Source organism: Balaenoptera borealis (genome assembly GCF_965194805.1).
Source record: "Balaenoptera borealis genome assembly, chromosome: 16".
Taxonomy (NCBI): Eukaryota; Metazoa; Chordata; class Mammalia; order Artiodactyla; family Balaenopteridae; genus Balaenoptera; species Balaenoptera borealis.
Genome location: NC_138872.1, coordinates 81,103,320 through 81,121,967, shown reverse-complemented (window position 1 = coordinate 81,121,967; position 18,648 = coordinate 81,103,320). Strand labels below are relative to the sequence as shown.

At 57.2% G+C, this 18,648-nt stretch overlaps 1 protein-coding gene across 4 annotated transcripts in view; it reads left to right on the top strand.

The window, feature by feature from the left end:
* The window catches only part of COL26A1 (collagen type XXVI alpha 1 chain), a 176,371-nt gene that overhangs the window by 144,919 nt on the left and 12,804 nt on the right, over positions 1–18,648 (top strand). For all 4 annotated transcript variants that reach the window (XM_082358782.1, XM_082358783.1, XM_082358781.1 and 1 more), the window contains exons 4-7: positions 9,324–9,385; positions 14,893–15,049; positions 17,203–17,301; positions 17,986–18,138. In XM_082358782.1, the coding sequence (XP_082214908.1) occupies positions 9,324–9,385; positions 14,893–15,049; positions 17,203–17,301; positions 17,986–18,138 (471 nt within the window). The remainder of the gene's footprint in view (positions 1–9,323; positions 9,386–14,892; positions 15,050–17,202; positions 17,302–17,985; positions 18,139–18,648) is intronic.

Below are 18,648 nucleotides of genomic sequence, written 5' to 3'. Positions count from 1 at the left end.
TTCTGGTACAGGGACGTGGCCTGTGGGTTGGTCTCTCTCTATGCCCCCTCCCACACCCCCTCCCCAGCAGCAGGGCCCTGACCCTCTTGGAGCCACTGATGCTGCTCTGATGCCCCTCCCTGCGTGCCAGCCCCTCTGGCCCCACAGTCCCCACCCCATGCCACTGCCAGATTGGGTTTCTTCTCAATAGGGCCCAGCTGCCTTCTGGGAAAGGGGAGCAAAGGGACCATGTCATCCCTACATGGCAGTGGGACTCTACTCACTTTTGGGAAGGGTCTCGTTTCTTAAAGAATTGCATTTATTTAATTCCTGTCTTTTCCCCGCAGAAGTCGAGGGCCCTAATGTTTTAGAAAGGAAATGCCGTGGTGCCCTCAGCTGGGGTGAGAGGCCAGGATGGCATCTGGGGAAAGGCTGTGGAGCCCCACCCCACAACCCTGGGGGTAGGACTTCCAGAGGACAGCAGGGTGGGGGCCACCGAGGGCAGGGCTCCAAGGAGACCCCTGGGACTTCAGGCGTTTTCAGCAGGCCAGTTCCTGAAGCTGCCAGGATGATGGCTAAGAGCCAATGACAGCCCCTGACTCCCTGGGTTTGAATCCAGCTTCTGGCACCTACTAGCTGTGTGACTTTGGGCAAGTTACCTAACCTCTCTGTGCCTGGGTTGCCTCATCTGTAAAACAGAGATAATAATGGTTCTTCCCTCATTGGGTTGTTGCGGGAATTAGACAAATTTACATGAAAAGCGGTGCATCAAGGTCTCACCCTTCCATTAGCGTCTGGCAGATTGAGTGCTCCGTGAACTCCAGTTGCTTTTTCTTCTTTTGATCATTATTATGACCTGCATGGCTCCACATGGGCCAGACCCTCTGCTCTTGTGAAATCGGAAGAGAACGTTTCCTCCCTTCCTCCCCTCCCACCATGACACAAGCCAGAATATAATGAACTTCAGCATCAAAACATCTTCCTTATCTCTACTTTAAACCCCTTCCGCTTTTCCTGACTTTGGTGGAAATGGAAAACAGCTGCTCAGGGGCTGCAGCGCTTGCCGTGTACAGTGAGGAAGCTCCCGGCACAGGGCTGCCAGGGTGCATCTGGGACAGACGGCCCCCTGCGGGAGGAGAGCAGTCCCTTCCCTCCCCCGGGGCCCCCTGAGGTCCTCCAAGGCAGGCTACCTGCACAATGAGCTGGGAGTCCCCTTCCAGATCTGCTCACCCCCTCCCCAAGGGTGGCACTGCTGCTTCCCAAGAGGACACACGAGAATCTTTGCAGCCCCATGTGATGGAGGAACATTCTGCCCCCATTTTTCAGAATACGAGAATGGGTGAGACATGGCCCCACAGGGAAGAGGGGTACACAAGAGGTTCCCCATCCACGCCGCCGAGTGCTGTCAGCAAGGTGTACACAGGATGCATGGCAATTGGTGGGAAGGTGGGTGCCTGAATCTGCCTAGAGTGGTCAAGGAAGGCTTCCTGGAGGAGGTGGTGCTTCACTAGGAATTCGCTGATCAATGGGGTGGTTGCAAGCCATTTCTAGATGCGATGACAAGACAGACAAATGCTAAAGCCCTAGAAGAGTTAGAGGTGCTCAGAGCATGGCAAGTAGCCCATCCCAGGGGTGGGGGTTATCCTCAGGGCATCGGGGAGCATTGGAGGGTGACGTGTCAGACTGGTGGTTTAGGATGAGCAGGACAGCAGCTTGACATGTTTTACATACACTGACCACACCTGTGTACCAGCGTCCAGCTCAAGAAAGAGAATATTTTCATCATCTTAGAAGCCCTTCTCCTGCCTCTTCTGGTAACTGCCCTCCCCAGGGTAACCGCTAACCCGCAGGCCACTGCCTTTGACCTGTCCTGCCTGTGCTGGAACTTTTGATAAATGGACTCACACGGTGTGTGCTCTTTGAGGGGGGGGGGGTCTGTCATCTCTGTGAAGTTCATCCACGCGGCTGCACGTGGTTTGCGTGCGTTTCTTACTGTGTCAATAGTCCATTTTGTGAATATTCAATTTACCCAGTTGGCCACCGATGGGAATTTGGATTATTTATAATTTTTGGTTATTATGAGCAACGCTGCTCATTCTTGCACGTGTCTTTTGGTAAAAGTATTTATTCATTTTTGTATCTAGAGATGGAATTGCTCCTACTCAGCCCTATTAGAAACTGCCACATTTTAAAAATGTGGTTATTCCATGGACGTTCCATTGATGCTCTCTTAGAGTTCCAGTAGCTCATACTCTCTCTGATACTTGCATTGTTAGTCTTTAATTTTAGCCATTCTTGTGGGTGTGGTTTAATTTGCATTTCCTGATACGGCTAATGAGTTGACCCCTCTGCCTATGACTGTGGGCCATTTGGCATCTTTTTTTTTTTTAATTTATTTATTATATTTTTATTTATTTTTGGCTGCGTTGGGTCTTTGTTGCTGCGCGCGGGCTTTCTCTAGTTGCGGCAAGCGGGGGATACTCTTTGCGGTGCGCGGGCTTCTCATTGTAGCGGCTTCTCTTGTTGTGGAGCACCGGCTCTAGGCGCGCGGGCTTCAGTAGTTGTGGCTCGCGGGCTCTAGAGCACAGGCTCAGTAGTAGTGGCGCATGGGCTTAGTTGCTCTGCGGCATGTGGGATCTTCCTGGACCAGGGATCGAACCCGTGTCCCCTGCGTTAGCAGGTGGGTTCTTAACCACTGCGCCACCAGGGAATCCCTTTTTATTCTTTTTAAATTTCTTCACCATCACTAAGATGTTTTTATTTTTTTAAATTTATTTTTTAAATTTATTTATTTATTTATTTATTTATTTATTTATTTATTTTTGGCTGCGTTGGGTCTTTGTTGCTGCGCGCGGGCTTTCTCTAGTTGTGGTGAGCGGGGGCTACTCTTGGTTGCGGTGCGCGGACTTCTCATTGCGGTGGCTTCTCTTGCTGCAGAGCACGGGCTCTAGGCGCGCGAGCTTCAGTAGTTGCGGCTCGCGGGCTCTAGAGCACAGGCTCAGTAGTTGTGGCTCAGGGGCTTAGCTGCTCCGCGGCATGTGGGATCTTCCCGGACCAGGGCTCGAACCCATGTCCCCTGCAATGGCAGGCGGATTCTCAACCACTGCGCCACCAGGGAAGTCCCCGTCCATTAACTTTTATTAAGCCCTCTCACACACAAAGTCTTCTGAGATTTAAATGGGACTGCATTGAATTTATAGATCAAGTGGGAGAGAGTTAACATCTATAATATAAGGCCTTCCAATCCATGAACATATCTTTCCATTTATTTAGATCTTCTTTAATTTCTCTCAATGATGTTTTATAGTTTTCAGTAGATTTATTCCTAGATACTTTGATGCTTTTGTGAATGATGTTATTGTCAGTTTATAGAAATATGGTTGATTTTCTTTTTAATTGAAGGCAAACTTTTTATTTTATTTATTTATTTATTTGGCTGTGCTGGGTCTTAGTTGCTGTAGGCAGGATCTTTTTAGTTGTGGCATGGGGGATCTTTAGTTGTGGCGTGCAGCATGCGGGATCTTTAGTTGCACCGTGCACGATCTAGTTCCCTGACCAGGAATCGAACCCAGGCCCCCTGCATTGGGAACGCAGAGTCTTAACTGCTGGACCACCAGGGAAGTCCCAGAATATGGTTGATTTTTATAAACTGTCTTTGCATTCCATCAACCTTGCTAAATTAACTTAATAATTCCAATAATTCCTCTTTAGATTTCATTGGGGCAAAGATGCTTTGGGGTGTGATCCAGCCATGGTACAAGACCCAACAATCTTGAACTCTGGGCTGGATGTGGAGGTAGAGAGGGAGGAAGACAGACTTGGCCAGTTAGGTTAGCAGAGTCTTTAGGACCATGGTGAGGTGAAGAAATCAAAAACTTCACCCATGTCCAGCTATGGTCCAGGCATTGTTTTCACATCACTTTGAGAGTTGCTGCCCCAGCCCGGGCACCTAGCCCAGCCCACCATGGCCTTATGGGAATGGAAGGCCTGGGTTCTGATTCTGGACCAATCAGATTCTGGGTTCTGATTCTAATCAACAAGCTGTGTGACCTTGAGTGCATTGCTGAACCTCTCTGAATCTCATCATCCTCACTCATAAAGGGAGGGACACATGCCAGGGTATTTCTGCCTCTCACCCTGTAGGTGACTGATTAACATTAGTGAATTGCTTTCACTCACCAGTGTTGTCCCTTTTCCCCGCGGGGGGTTTCTGAACATCGCTGGAAAGCTCTGCAGTCCAGGGGCCGCTGGTGTCGGGGTTGGAGGTGGCCAGCTACCACTGTGCTCTAAGCAGCTTCAGCGCAGCTGGTCCTTTGGGGATTTGTGTTTCTACCGCGATGACACCCTTGCAAGGCTGCCCCTCTCCAAGAAGAAACTCAAATTACTTTTCAATAAAAACTCTTGGCAGAAGTTCTTGAAAAAATATCTGTCCTTCTCTGTGATCCGTGATATAGAAAAAGATGGAATTTAATTATCCTGTCCTGTCCATTAGCCCCGCGGCTGGGCCTGGCAAACAGCCACAGCTCCATCCAACCAGCGGGCTCCCGGCCCCCGATGGGCTTCGTTGCTCTGGCACGTGTGGAGGAGCACAGGGGGGCCCAGGGTAGGGCCCCCGCCTTTGGCCTGGCCTTGTCCTTTCCACGCTTCCTTCTGGGGTATGTGTCTTAGAAAAATCCGATCTGTCTGCGAGTACCTGGACAAGCGGTTCTCTACAAGTTAACTGGAAAGGTGGCTTCCCAGGCCCAGGGAAGTATTTTTATTTATTTATTTTTGGCTGAGTTGGGTCTTTGTTGCTGGGCACGGGCTTTCTCTAGTTGCAGCGAGCGGGGGCTACTCTTCGTTGCGGTGCACGGGCTTCTCATTGCGGTGGCTTCTCTTGTTGCGGAGCGCGGGCTCTAGGCGTGGGGGCTTCAGTAGTTGTGGCACGCAGGCTCAGTAGTTGTGGCGCATGGGCTTAGTTACTCCACGGCATGTGGGATCCTCCCGGACCAGGGCTCGAACCCGTGTCCCCTGCATTGGCAGGCGGATTCTTAACCACTGTGCCACCAGGGAAACCCCCCAGGGAAGGTATTTTACAAAATTCCTACCAGGTCCTCGCTGCTACCCACGGAGCTAGGCTCAGAGCACCAGAAGGCACTTAAGAGCTGCAGGCTGAATTGGAAACACCAGGACTGTAAAAATCTGTAATGATCATGTCTTGGTGGCACCATCTCTGGAACTCCAGCCTGCAGCTGGCTTGTTTCCTACCAGCTCATGAATAGATACAATATTGTATATTTTCCACACAGCATCATAAGCACGTTTCATGTTTTCACCCAGTTAAAAATTTAAATTATGTTATGTATATTAAATACATACATTGTTTTAAAAAGGCCAGTAGCTCTTCAAGGCTTACCGTGAGAAAGGAGAGTCCCCTGTAGCCCTCTTTACCCCCAATTTTCATTCCCTAGAGTCAGGCTTTTGGTGGGGGAGGAGCTTACCTCCATAGCTCTTGTCACATTAGGGAAACAGATCACTCAGGACCTCCTTGTTCCTGTGGTGCCCTGTGTGCACCCATGGCCAGTCTAGCTGGCCTGCCCCACCCCTTTCCCCGCAGTATCTTACCCTATTGACCTCCTTGGAAGTTTCTTCCCCTAGGAGTCTTGACTAGGGTCAAAGTTCTCCCGGGGGGTTTTAGGGGTCTCTTCCAGCTGGGCCCCGTTGGGTTGGCTGCAGGTGACATCCACCCTGCGAATGCCCCGTACCTGCAGACCATCTCAGAGACCTCTCAGAGGGAGCTGGGCCTCTGGAGACAGAACCATCCAAGTGCCCTGGCTGCGCCTGTCAGGGTCTCGTGGCCCAAGCAGGAAAGGGATGGGTGAGGTAGGCAGAAGCTGGAGGCACCAAGGTGGGGTGCCCTGGGAGGAGGAACAGAAAGAGAGAGGCAGAGAGGGCAGCCGGCCGGCGAGGGCAGGAGCAAAGAGTCCAGGAGCCCGAGGCCCCTGGAGCTGAGCAATGTAAACCCCTTTTACAGATGGGGAAACTGAGGTGCAGAGAGAAAGAGGGCCTCGCAAGCCACACAGTGAGTTAGTGGCCTCTATAGTGCTCTCTCTACTGACCACGCCAAGCAGTCAGTTTCTCTCTCTCTTACACACACACATACACACACACCAGTGTGCTAGGAAACTAGGAAACCCTCGTGGGCCTGTGTGTGCTGGGAACGTGGGAATCCTTAGAATCCCAGAGAGTTAAAGTCTGCATCTCCGGGAGGGGGAACCGGCCCAGAGCCAGGCGGCAGGGCCTTGGCCAGTCACACAGCCAGGATTGTCCCCACCAGGCCCATCTCCATATTTCCACCGCTCCGAGGAATAGTTAGAGAAAGTCAAATGCATAATTTAATTGCTGTCGATGACAGAATGCCAGGGGAACCATGAAACCTGCCCAGTCTCAGAGCGCCTGCCCGGGCAGGTGGCACAGGAAGACTGAGCTGGCAACCTCGCCCCTGCCCGCTGGCTGCGCCTCTCCGCGGCTGGGGAGCTGGAACCCCTGTGCCTGCTGACAGCCAAGCCGCTCCCCACAGGCCAAGCAGGGTGCCCGGTGCCAGAGCAAACTAGGTCCGGGCCCAGCACACTTTCCAGAAATAGGTTTCTGGGAGAGCCCAAGGCTCACCCCTTCCTCTGCTGGCCTTCCCCCCTGCAGCGAGTCCTATTTGTTGCCTCACACCCTGGAAATGTGTTCACGGCCCCTAAAGGCCTCAGGAATGTTCACTAGGCGGGGCTGGGGCTCTGATTGACACCTCACCCATGGCCATCCTGCCCCCCCCCACCCCCCCCCCGCTTCCTGCTGGGCCCCGGGGTGGGGTGGTGCCCTCCTGTGTGTGGAGGGGACAGCTGAGGCTCAAACAGGAAAGTTCTCCAGGCCAGCCCTCCTCCAGAGTCAGCGCCTGTTCCCCCATGAGATGCTCTTGGGCCTGTGCTGCGAGGGCAGGCACCCCATTCATGCTGCCCTGCCACGCACCCATCAGGATCAGCACGGGGTCACCAAGGGGCTCACGGGCAGCCACGGTGCCTCCAGGTGGAGGAAGGGATGGTTGGGGATGGGTAGTGTCGGGGGGGTGAAGGGAGGGGTGGGGGATGGATGAATGGGAAGGTGGGTGGGTGGAAAGTAAGAGGGAGGGTGGAGGTAGGGTGGGTGGGTGGGTGGATGGGTGGAGGGTAGGGTGGGTGGAATGACAAATGGGACCCTGTTTGTTTTGATGTCTGTCTTTCCCATGAAGGGCCTCTTTCAGAGGCACAGGAATCCTGGACCATCTGTATTTAGGAGGGAGGCACTAAAAGCCCTGTGGGGCTCTTTCCGTGTGTTTTGGCCTTGTTGACTGGAGGCCACTGTACACGGGGTGCGGGGGGAAGGGGGCCTCCCCAGGTATCAGTGCCTGTGGGCCTTTCCCCTTGGCTGGGTCGCTGAGCCCAGAGAGGACCCTCGCCTTTCCCTGATCTCCAAGCCCTCCTGTGTCTGCGAGCCTGGGACACGGCCCCTGGCTGCCTTTCACTGAGAAGTCTCCTCTGCCCATCTCCCCGCTTTGTGGTTTGTACCTTTTTCTTCCTTTACCATCCCTTTCCTGGGAGGAACTAGAGGGAAACATGTGTGTTCAATCCCCCATGTTTAACCAGAAAACCGCCTCCTTTCTCGCTGATCCTTTGTGAAGTTTTGCCCCGTCCCCGAGTCAGACAACTGTATACATTCTTCTGGTTGTTTTAAAGTTTCAGTGTTTACGCCTCAGTCTTTAATCTCTTTTATGTATCGGGGTTACTGGCAAGGTTTTATTGGGGGAGAAAGAGTTCTGTTCCTAAAAAAGGCTTATAAACCACTGACTGGGCCCAGCCCAGGGTAGATGCGGAGGGAGATGAGGATGAGGGGACCCCTGCCAGCCCACATAAACCCAGGTAGGGCTGGTGCCTTGTAAAAGTGGGGACTGTCAGCACCCCTGGCCTCAAGGCTGGGCGCCCCTGGGGAGGACACAGCCTGAATCACCTACTCCCACGGTCCTAAGATCCTGGTGGTCTCCTCACATCTCTCACAAAGCAATCATTATTTTAAAATAGGGACATTTACAAGGTGGTTTGCATTCAGCGACAAAGATGGGGGACAGACAAGGCTGACGATGGGGGGCCGGGGACCCCGCTGGTGAGCATGGGGGCCTTGCTGTGGCCAAGGGGCCTCTGAACACCAAGTGGGACCTGCCGAGTTACCCTAATACCTCTCGTGTGTCTGTTTAACCAGAATGGGGTTCCTGTAGGGTCAGGCTTTGCACTGAGGGAGGAATCTAAGCATCTCTTGACTTCTAGAGCAATAAAAGCTCTTTAGAACAGCTTTGAACCATCTATTTCCTCATTAAAGAGCTCTGGGTCTCTGGGGGAGACAGACATAAATAGATGATTACAGCCCAGGGAGATGTATGCCTAGGAGGTTAACAGTTACTGGTCTCCTAATTGGCCTTCCGGCTCCCAGGCCCTCCCACTCCCACCCATGGGACACTTCCGCTGCCAGAGTGAGCTTTTAAAAATGCAAATCTGACCTTGGCTTTCACCCCCTCCAACAGCAGCCCATTGGCCTCAGGATACTGCCAAGCTCTTCCCCCAGGCCTCCTGTGTCAGGGCCCAGCCCACTGCTCCAGCCTTGGTGGCCCGCAGGTGTGCTGGGATAGGCCAGGCTGCTGGCAGATGCTCCCCTGTTCTGTTCTCCTAGGGGCCTCAGCCCTTATTCCTCCTTCTGCTGAACCTGACCAGTCATTGTGCATCCCTCAGGCCTCACCTTAGGTGCCACTGCCTCCAGGAAGCCCTCCTGGACCACTGCCCACCCCAGATGGGCTTTGACATCCCCCATGATGCTCTTTTGCATGTTCTGTTCTTATAGCCCTTACCAGCCTGTGTCTATTTGCCTGTATCGTTCCCCAGACTGTAGTTCTCAAAGTCAGGGAGCGTGTCTCATTTACTATCCATTCATCAACTATCAGATATTTTTTGAGCCTCTATTTTGTACCAGGCACTGAAATTCATGAACAAACAAAATAGACAAAGACCCCGCCCATACGGCACCCACAGACTGACGAGGCATCCCAGGTGCTGGCTCAGACAATTCACTGAGTAAACAGACAGTACTCTGTGCTGTGGATGCCCAGAAAGGAGGGTGAGAGGTCAGGCAGACTGCATGGAGGAGGGGACGCTAAGGATTAGGCTCTGAAGGATGGGTAGGAGTTTTGCTGGCAACAGCTCAGAGATTTCCCTGCCTGCCTGACCAGAGGCTATCCTTGTGGCTGGGCTGCTCTCTCCCCAGGATCTACTCCACTCTCACCTCTTCTCTTTCAGAATGCATGAACTGTACCCGGCTCAGTGACATGAGTGACCGGCTGACCACGCTGGAGGCCAAGGTCAGATGGTCTGGGGATACTGGGCCTGGGGAGCTGGTTGGGGAGGGGCTTGCATCAGCCCCAGGGAGCCCAGCAGGGCTGAGCAGCCTGGTCCTGGGGGATGGGTGCTGTTTGGAGCTTCAGTGGTCCCGGGTAACCTTCTCTGGGCCGGGCCAGTCTCCTGGGGTTGGGGAAGGGAGTGGGGTGAGCAAGAAACCTGAGGGTCCCAGGGGTGAGGGATGCTGGGGAAGATGCTGGGATGAACTTCTGGTACCCGAGACTTTAGAAAAGGTGGGGGTCCCCAGACTGGCTGGCCTGATGGACATTTTCCAGGCACCTGAAACCTCCGCATGGTTTGGCAGAGCGTTGGCTGACAGCCTGCCCTGGCCCAGGCCCAGTACCCTGGGGTGTTAAAAGTCACAGCTCTGGGGGAGGACTGGCACCGTGCCAGCTGTCCCCCGCCCACTTAGCCCTCGCCCATGCCCTCCCGCCATGAGCAATTCCTCCCCTGGTCCTCCCACCCTGACACCTCCCTCTGCCTAGAGAGGCTGCACCACGACCATGGCCAAGGCCACGGCAGCGGGCTGGGGGTGGGGCTTACTCTCTGGCCCTGAGGGTGAGGGTCATGACCCCTCTGTAGACCTCAGGGGACTACAGAGGAGGGGGTCGGGCTGTCCCAGTAATTGCTCCGCCTTGGCAGGTCCCTTCCTAGCTCCGGGCCTCAGTCTGCTGCCCTGTAAAATGGAAATTGAAGGAGACATTTCCCGGCCCCTGACTGGGTCGCTTTGAGGCTGGCAGACAGGCGTGAGCTCAGGTGGCTCCTGGGTGGGGAGCAGGAGAAGGAGCTCGAGACGGGTGTGCAGAGACATGGCTGCCACTGCGTTTCTTCTGGATCCCCAGGTAGGGGGCGGGAGACTCCTGTCTCAACTCCTGCGTCTTACCTGGATCACCTTCCAGCTGCCCACCTGCCTGCTTTATGCCCAAGTGTCCCCTGGAGAAACTGGGCCCCTGGGAGCTTCGTCAGCCCGGTCAGAGGGCCCTGAGAGGCGGTAGCCTGCAGAGGGAGGGGGACACAAGCCAGGCTAGCAGCCAGGACAGCCCCGCAGCCTCAGGGGCTGTGCTGAGGTCAGGTGAGCCCGCAGGGGTCAGAGAGAACATGGAGCTGGGGTCAGGGGCTGGGGTCAGGTGGGTGAAGGCAGAACCGGGCAGGCAGACCCCAGATGGGGAGTCAGAACCCAGGCAGCTGGCATAAGAGAGCAGTAACCCTGAGGCCTGGAAACTGCAACTGCTGCTTCTTCAGACAAGAAACCTGTTTTGGCATATCAGAAGCGATGTGTTCAGTGGCAAGTAACAGAAACCCAGCCACTGGCAGCTTATTCCTTACCATTTATTGTTAGTTCAATAGGAAGTCCAGAAGTTAGTGGTCTCGGGATTAATTTGGTGGCTCAAGAACCCAGACTCTTCACAGCCTTCCTCTCCACCTCCTTAGTGAATTGGCTTTTGGTCTCATGGTCAGTGCCTCATGGTTACAAAGTAGCTGCTGCAGCTCAAGGCCTCACATCCTTATACCTTGTTCAAAGGCAGGAAGTAGGGGGGGAAGTAAAGCACCCCAACAGATTCATTATGTGTCATTGGCCAGCACTGGGCTATATGCCCACCTCCTAGTTGCAAGGGAGCTGGGAAAATGAGTAATTGGCCAGTCATGATTCCTCCTCTGGGGCACACCCGCAGGCACACAGTAGGGGGTTCTGGAGCCAGGGAAGAGGAGGAGGTTGGAGACCAGGCGACCACAAGGAACTGTTCCATTTACACTCTGCACGGTGCCCGAGTTGCCAAAGGACCCAGACCTAGGAGCTCATCTAGATTCCTGCCACCCTCTTTCCCTGGGACAGGCTGGAATGGCTGCTGGGCGATGGTGGGGTGGAAGGCCAGCAGAAAAAGTTTCCTGCCTTCCTTCCTCTCCTGCCCCTCAATTTACACTCTGACTCCAAGGACCAGACTGAGTGGGAGGCAGCCCGAGGGCATTTCCCTGAGTGAGGGTCACAGGAGCCTTGGAACTCCGGCTGCTCTCCCGTGCAGGAGGGCGACGTCCTGGCCAATCAGCCAGGCCGCCATGACGTCATCAGAGCCACTGCCTTCCGAGGCTGGCCGAGGTCTGGTTTTCTTGGGCTAAGTCCCCATGCCCACTGCTGCCCGCCCTGGTGTGCTCATGCCCGGCAGGAATGGGGTCAGTTTCTCTGGGAGGTTGGCCATGGCCAGGCCAGGAGGACTTGGACTCTGGTGGGGGCTGATTCTAACTTGACCGTGGCCAGGGCTGCTCTGCCCGGGTCCGTGGGCTCTGTGGGCCTTGGTGTCTGCGTGGGAAGTGCCCCAGGAAGAAGTGAGCCGGGTGTCTGGTGCAGGGGCAAGGCTGCAGGTGGCGGGTCCCCTTGGGAGTCCTGGGAGCTCTGCCACAAAAGGAGAGCTGGGCCTGACCCCAGGAGCCCAGGCCGGGTGCCCCCTCCTTGACCTTTCCAAGCTGCTCCAAACCCCCTACTGCTCCTGGCTACTCCCTGTTAAATATATCCATCTGGAGATTCCTCCAAGACACTGCATCTCAACTCACCCCCCGGACTGATCACCTTCACCCCCAAACCTGCCCTCTCCTGTGCCCCTGTTTGACTGGTGGCAATCCCACCATCCCCGGAGCCAGGCCAGAAACAAGGGAGCTAACTCCTGCCTTCACCCACCCTCCTGCCCCCAAGCCCTGGGGCACCAGGTACTGACAATTCTCCTCACCTCCATCCTTACACCCACGGCTCTGGGTCCCACATCAGGGCACCGACAGACAAGTCTCCTTGCCCTGCCGCCCAGCTCCTCTACTTGGCCGTGGCCGGTCAGCTTCCCAGTGGACAGTCAGTAGTTGGGGCAGGAATTGTAACCCTCCCTTCCTAGAGGGGGTTCCGGGGCTCAGGAGGGGGGTTCCACCCCTGAGCTGCTGTGTGATCTGAGCCAGCTGCTCCCCTTCTCTGTGCCTCCGTGAAGCTCCACTGAGGCCAAGGTTGTGGCCCGGCTGTGGGGAGGTGGGTGAGGCGCCACATGTGGCCCTGGCCCCACCACCTACTTGCTGGGTGACCTTGGGCAAGTCACTTGCAGTCTCTGAGCCTCTATTTCCACCTCACCTGTGATGGGGCTGCAGCGGCCCTTCCTGCCTCATGAGCCCTTGTGAGGACCAGAAAGGAGAGGAGCTGAGAGACAGGGGCCCTGGGGGTCACCGGAGCCTCAAGGGTCAGGAACCCACCCACCCAACACAGATGGGGACCTGAGATCTGATGCAGGGGCGCCACTTTGTTCCCAAGAGTCCTCAGAGACTCTGTCACCCAGGCCCCGAGACACTGCAGAACTGGTGGGAGGGGGCGCGCAGAGGGACCCTTTCGGCACAGCCACAAAACCTCAGCCCAGCTAGGCCTGGGCACTGGGAAGGCAGCCATTTGTTCCCGTGACCCCCCCACCGTCCCAGCATCAGCAGGACTAACCAGGGTGCCCAGGGTATTGAATGCTCCCGATCTCCCGTGGACCTGCAGGGTCAGTGTTATCACCTCCATTTTGCTGATGGGAAAACTGAGGCCCACAGAGGTCACGATGCTTGCACAAGGTCACACAGTGGTCACCTAGTAGGAGAGCAGGGATTCAAACCAGCCCGGCTGGTAGCAGGGTCTGAGCTTCCCCCATCACATGGCACTTAACCTGTGCTGGGCTCTGGGGACCGAGAGCAAGGAGGGCGCCCCCTCCCCAGGTGGTCCCGACTCCTGAGGGCGGGGCTGGTGGCATTGCTCCCACCGCCGCCCTGGCCGTGGGCACAAAGTGACTGTACAGGAGCTGAGGGGACACACAGGAGGGGAGGGCCCCCTTCTGCCCAGAGGGTCAGCCAGACACAGGGAGGAGGGGACAGCTCACTGGATCTCAGAATCTGCCGGTGGGGGGGGACCGGGGTTGGGGGCAGGGCTGGTGGAGGGCCCTGCAGGAGCTCGGCCTTGGAGGTGGGGCGGTCTTGGGCTTGAGGGGCACTGGGAGAGTTCAGGGCAGCTGGAGCAGAGCGGGGTGGAAGAGACGCAGGTGAGGCCAGGGCGGGCGCCTGTGTACGACGTGTGTGGAGATACTGGCGGTTTTTAGGGGGGTTTGCTTTGCAGGAGGTCCTCACCCACTGCTGTTGATTGTGGGGACCCGGGGCTGCAGGAGAGGTAGGGGGCAGGCGGACGTGGGGGAGGCAGAGGGCTGTCACAGAGCCTGAGGCCACAGGCCTGGGGAGGGGGGACACGACGGGCCGAGCGAGGGCCACAGGCAGGCGGAGGGGCACTGGAAGAGGCCTGGGGGCCCATTAGGCCCTCCGGGAAGTATGGACTCCCGTGTTGGGGTGGGCGTAGGGTGGGGTATAGGTCAGGGGGCTGGAGTTTGGATGCCTTCAGGCAGCAGCACCTGCGGAATTAGATGCCAGTGATTCTGATGGGGGTGGGGGCGGCCCGGGGTGGGGCCCAGCCAGGGCCACCCTCAGCCCCGTCCTCAGAACACTTTCATCTCACACACTGAGTCGGAGACTCTAGCAGGACGCGGGATTCGGGTTTCTAAGAGCTGGAGGGGACGTGAGACACTGGGCTTCTTCCTTCCCGTCTGGCAGATCGGGACAGGAAGCCGGGCTCCATCCGATGTGGCCCGGGAACCCCAGGGCCCCCCTCTGCTGGGGGCGTCTACTGTGTGCTAGCATCTGCCTGCCTGCCCTGTGCGGATCCCGGGCACGCAGCGCCCCCTGCTAGCCTCTTTGGGGACAGCAGGGCCTCTCTGAGGCCTCCTGGCTCCCAGTTCACGTGAATTAGGGAGAGTCTCCCACCGAGGCCCTGGGTCCTTTCGGTTTTTGACCCCTGCTTTCCTCCAGGGGAGAGGACAGGCTGCTTTCCAGGCTGGCCCTGAGTGACCATGGCCACCTTTGTTTCTCTGGAGCTCCTGCTAAATATCATGCATCAAGCTGGGCCCATTTATTTATTCTTTCTCCTTCTTTTCTTTTCTTTCTTCTTTTTTTCTTTCCTTTCCTTTCCCCTTCCCTTTCTTTCCCTGTGCCCCTCCCTCCCTCCCTTCCTCCCTCCCTCCTTCCATCCATCCGTTCATCCACAAACATTCCCTGACTGCGTTGTCTGCGCCCTGAGCCAGGCGTGTGGGGGAGAGGCGGGCCCAGTCCCTCCCTTGGGAGGAGCCGGTGAAGTGGAGGTGACCGTGGTCGTTATTCCAACAGCCACTGTCTAATCCCAGCGACAGCCGCTCTAGGAGAAAAGTATGGTGACTCTGAACGTGTCCAAAGGGGACCTGCCTGAGCCCGAGGGTCAGGAGGGCTTCCTGAAATGGGAAGGGGAGGGGGGCAGGGGTGGGAGAACATTCCAGCGAGGGGACTGGTGATCCCAAGAGCAGCGGGCAGCTGCTGGTCTCCCGGGGCACACGTTCCCATTCACATGTGTCCCCGGCCTGGCCTGGGCCTGACCCTCTGCCCTTCTCCGGCCCAGGTTCTCCTTCTGGAAGCAGCAGAGCGGCCCTCGGGCCCGGACAATGACCTGCCGACCCCCCAGAGCACCCCACCGCCCTGGAACGAGGATTTCCTCCCTGACGCCCTCCCTCTCGCCCACCCCGGGCCCCAAAGGAGAAGGCCCACGGGCCCGGCCGGTGAGTGAGGCCTACAGGGGAGGCATGGCCTCCCAGGGCCTGCACAAGGAGGTCATACATGCCCACGTGGTATTTTGAAAAACTGAGCTAATGTTTAAAACCTGGGGGGATTTCACATAAAAACCAGGATTTCTCGCTTCTCTTAGAAAAATGGAAGATCTGGCCATTGGGGTTGGCTGTCTCTTAATAGAAACAATTGGCTGGGACTTCCCTGGTGGTCCAGTTGTTAAGAGTCCACACTTCCAATGCAGGGGGCAAGGGTTTGATCCCTGGTCAGGGAACCAAGATCCCACATGCCGTGTGGTGTGGCCAAAAAAATATATAAAAAATAAAAATTAAAAAAAAGAGAAACAATTGGCTGCAGCTAAGTCACAGCTGCCCCTGCAGATCCCGTTCAAGCTCTGCAGTTTGCCGCAGTCCTCACCATTCCTTATTGCCTCACAGTCCAGCTACTGTCCTCACTGAATGCCCCGCTGCCCCTTAGCATCTGCACTTAGGCCCCCAGCCCAGCTCCATCCTTGATTGGCTCAATTTTACAGCAGGCCCTGCCTGCATACCACCAGGGACGGGCAGCTTACTGACTGCCCCCCTTCTGGGGGCTCCTCTCTGAACTCTCTGACCCAAGTTGAAAGACATCCACTCACCTGTTGTTTTCACCCTTCCCACCACACTTTGAAGTCAGAGGTAAACGTTTTCTCTCTGCAGCTTCTATCCATTGGTTTAGGCTCTGCTCCCTGGGACTGCAGAACAGTAATAATAACTGTAATACTAGTAGTCAGCATTGTTGAATGCTGCCACGTGCCAGGAGAAGCGCTGGGGCTTTACCCTGGGCGGTGAGCTGGCACTGTCTGTGTGGCTGAACTCAAGGGTTTAAGGCTGAGATCTCGTCTGACTGGTCAGTATCCGTGCTGTGCCAGTTATTAAATATTTTTATATCCAAGGGTGGGCAGGAGTAGATGGAGAGGAGCCCTTTGCAGGTGACGCCTTCCCTCCCCGTCCCCAGGTTGAGCCCCCAGCTTCTTAGCACTCCTGCCCAGACTCAGCTCTGAGCACACGCTCCATGCCCTCCCCTGCCTGTAGACCCCCAGCAGTGGGAGAGTTGCCTCCAGTGGGCAGTCCCGGGGCCAGGGAAGCATCAGATATTCTGCAGTCTCTGGAGGCTGGGAGGGTGTAGGGGTGAGCTTAGGCCTGCTATGAGAGGAGGGGGCGTCTCACTTTGGGCCCCCCCAGCCCCCACACCTCTCTAGCCACTCTCCCCAAAGTCTCATTTCCAGAGGGCTGCCCCATGCTCATCTTCAGATCCTTCTTCTGGGACTGAGGAGGGAGCGGGGGCTGGGGGGAAGGGGGGGCTTCTCATACCCTGGAGGACCCAGGCCCCAACACCCCCTGGAGGGGAGGGAGGAAGCTGGGAGGGGCTCCGGGTCTCCTGGGGCACCTTTCTTCTTACCGGGACTGCAGTTCCCAAGAATGGCCACCAGGTGGAGCACAAACCCTACAAATGCTGACACCTGGGTGAGCCCTGGAATCCTGGCGAGCAGCTGGGAATCTCTCTGGAAACCGGCAGCTCCAGGGCCTCCATCAGTTCAGCAGGCATTTTTGAGCATCCTCCCCATGCCCAGGGCTTCCAGAGGGAGAGAAGGGGCTGTCCCCAGGCCACACAGGGGGACTCTGGCCTCTCCATCTACTCTTGCCCACCCTTGGGGCCTGGAGACCCTGAAGCTGGGCAGGCATGTCCTTCAGGGCTTCCTGGGGTCTCTAAGGAGGCCTCATTGGGAAGCTCTTTGCCAGAAGCCCAGTTCCTGAGCCTGAGCATGGAGACAGTAGGACGCGGAGAGAGGATTCTGACTTATTTACAGCCTGGCTCTGCTACCTTGAGCAAAGGGCCATGCCTTTCTGAGCCTCAGTTTCCCCATCTGTCAAGTGGGGACACAAGTAGCTCTTGAGATCATAGAAGTTAATAGGAACAAAAATGGTTTGCAAGCTGTAATGACTGATGTGAGCTAATGATGGTCCCTTTGCCCATTGTGAGGGGCCCCAGGTGGGCCAGATTCCTGGAGGCAGGTCTGACCGGACAGCCCAGGTGGTCAAGCCTGGAGCCACGGGGGGCAGCTCAGCCCACAGTGTTCTCAGGCTTCATTTCATTCTATCCCCAGGGCCCCCAGGACAGACGGGACCACCAGGGCCTGCAGGTCCCCCAGGCTCCAAAGGTGACCGGGGCCAGGCAGGAGAGAAGGGCCCAGCGGGTCCTCCTGGTAAGGACACCCCCCCACAAGCCCCGACCCGACTCTGTCCACGGGGGAAGGGGGTTGGGGTTTCTCCCCTGTCTGAGCAGGCGAGGCATCCCAGAACCCCCTTTCTTGCTGGGGCTAATGACTGCCATCCTAGGGGGCTCCAGGCTCACTTCTTCCCAGTACCACCCCTGCGGCAGCCTCACCCCAAGCACCTTAGGGCTCCGTCTCACCCTGGGCTGTGGGAAGAGAAGGCTTCTGGAGTTGTGGGCGCAGGTGTCCGGGGGGGCTCCTGGGGGCTGGGGGTTGTGCTCAGCCATGTAAACAACACCTCCAGAGACCACCCAGCTCCTCCTGGGCCCTGTCAGGGCAGGTACAGGGCTGGCCCAGGCTGGCTGCCACCCTCGGCGCCCCTTCCCCAGAGCTGTGGTCTCTGGAGCGGGCAGAGGGCATCTGGCCGGAGCCCCCACTGGGTCTGTGGTCCCTGCCTCCCTCACCTCCCATCCAGCTGCCCCGGGTCGCCTGTGCACTGGGCTGGGAAGGGGAAGTCATGTTATTAGCTCCCGGAAGAGCCCTCCAGGGTGTCCCTGGGCCTGGAGGCCACCACCGGCCCCCGCCAGCCCCGTCCCCTTCAGGGTCTGCTTCTCGTCTCTGTTACGTCAGCCACGAGGCCCGGCCCTCCTGTGACTCCTCTCCTCCCCACTGCAGGCCTCTTGGGGCCGCCAGGGCCCCGTGGGCTTCCTGGAGAGATGGGGCGCCCCGGCCCCCCCGGCCCCCCCGGCCCAGCAGGCAGCCCAGGCCTCCCTCCAAACGGCCCCCAAGGCGTCCTCTACTCCCTGCAGCCGCCGACAGACAAGGACAGTGAGTGTCATGCCTGCGGGGTGGGGCGGGAGGGCGGGCCTGAGCCTGTCTTCAGGGGGACCAGCCCTCCCCAGAGGACCCCATGAAGCGAGCGGACTGTCAGCGAGGGGAGCCTCGGCTCTGCCAAGTGGAGGGCGGGGTCGCCTGGGGGGCACTGATGCGGGGTGGGGCGGCAACCCGCGCTCAGCTCCTGCCCCGGGGTCTGACCCCCATGGGTCACTCCGCTCTCTGGCCTGGCCTCGGGTCATCCGTTACCCCATGTCCTCTCCACAAATCCCCTCACTGTAGGCCACTGGACATGTGTTGATGGATCACCTACGACGTGTGGGACTCTGTTTTTACCCGCCCGCCACGTACAGCCCTGAGCAAAACAGCCTCCTGCCTGCAGAGGCTACAGTCTAGCGCGAGAGGGCGCCTCTGAGAACACACACAGCCGACCCAGCGCGCGGGGAGGGCGGGTCCAGGCAGGCCCCGCGGACGGGGGTGGGGGTGGGGCCGGCAGCCCACGCG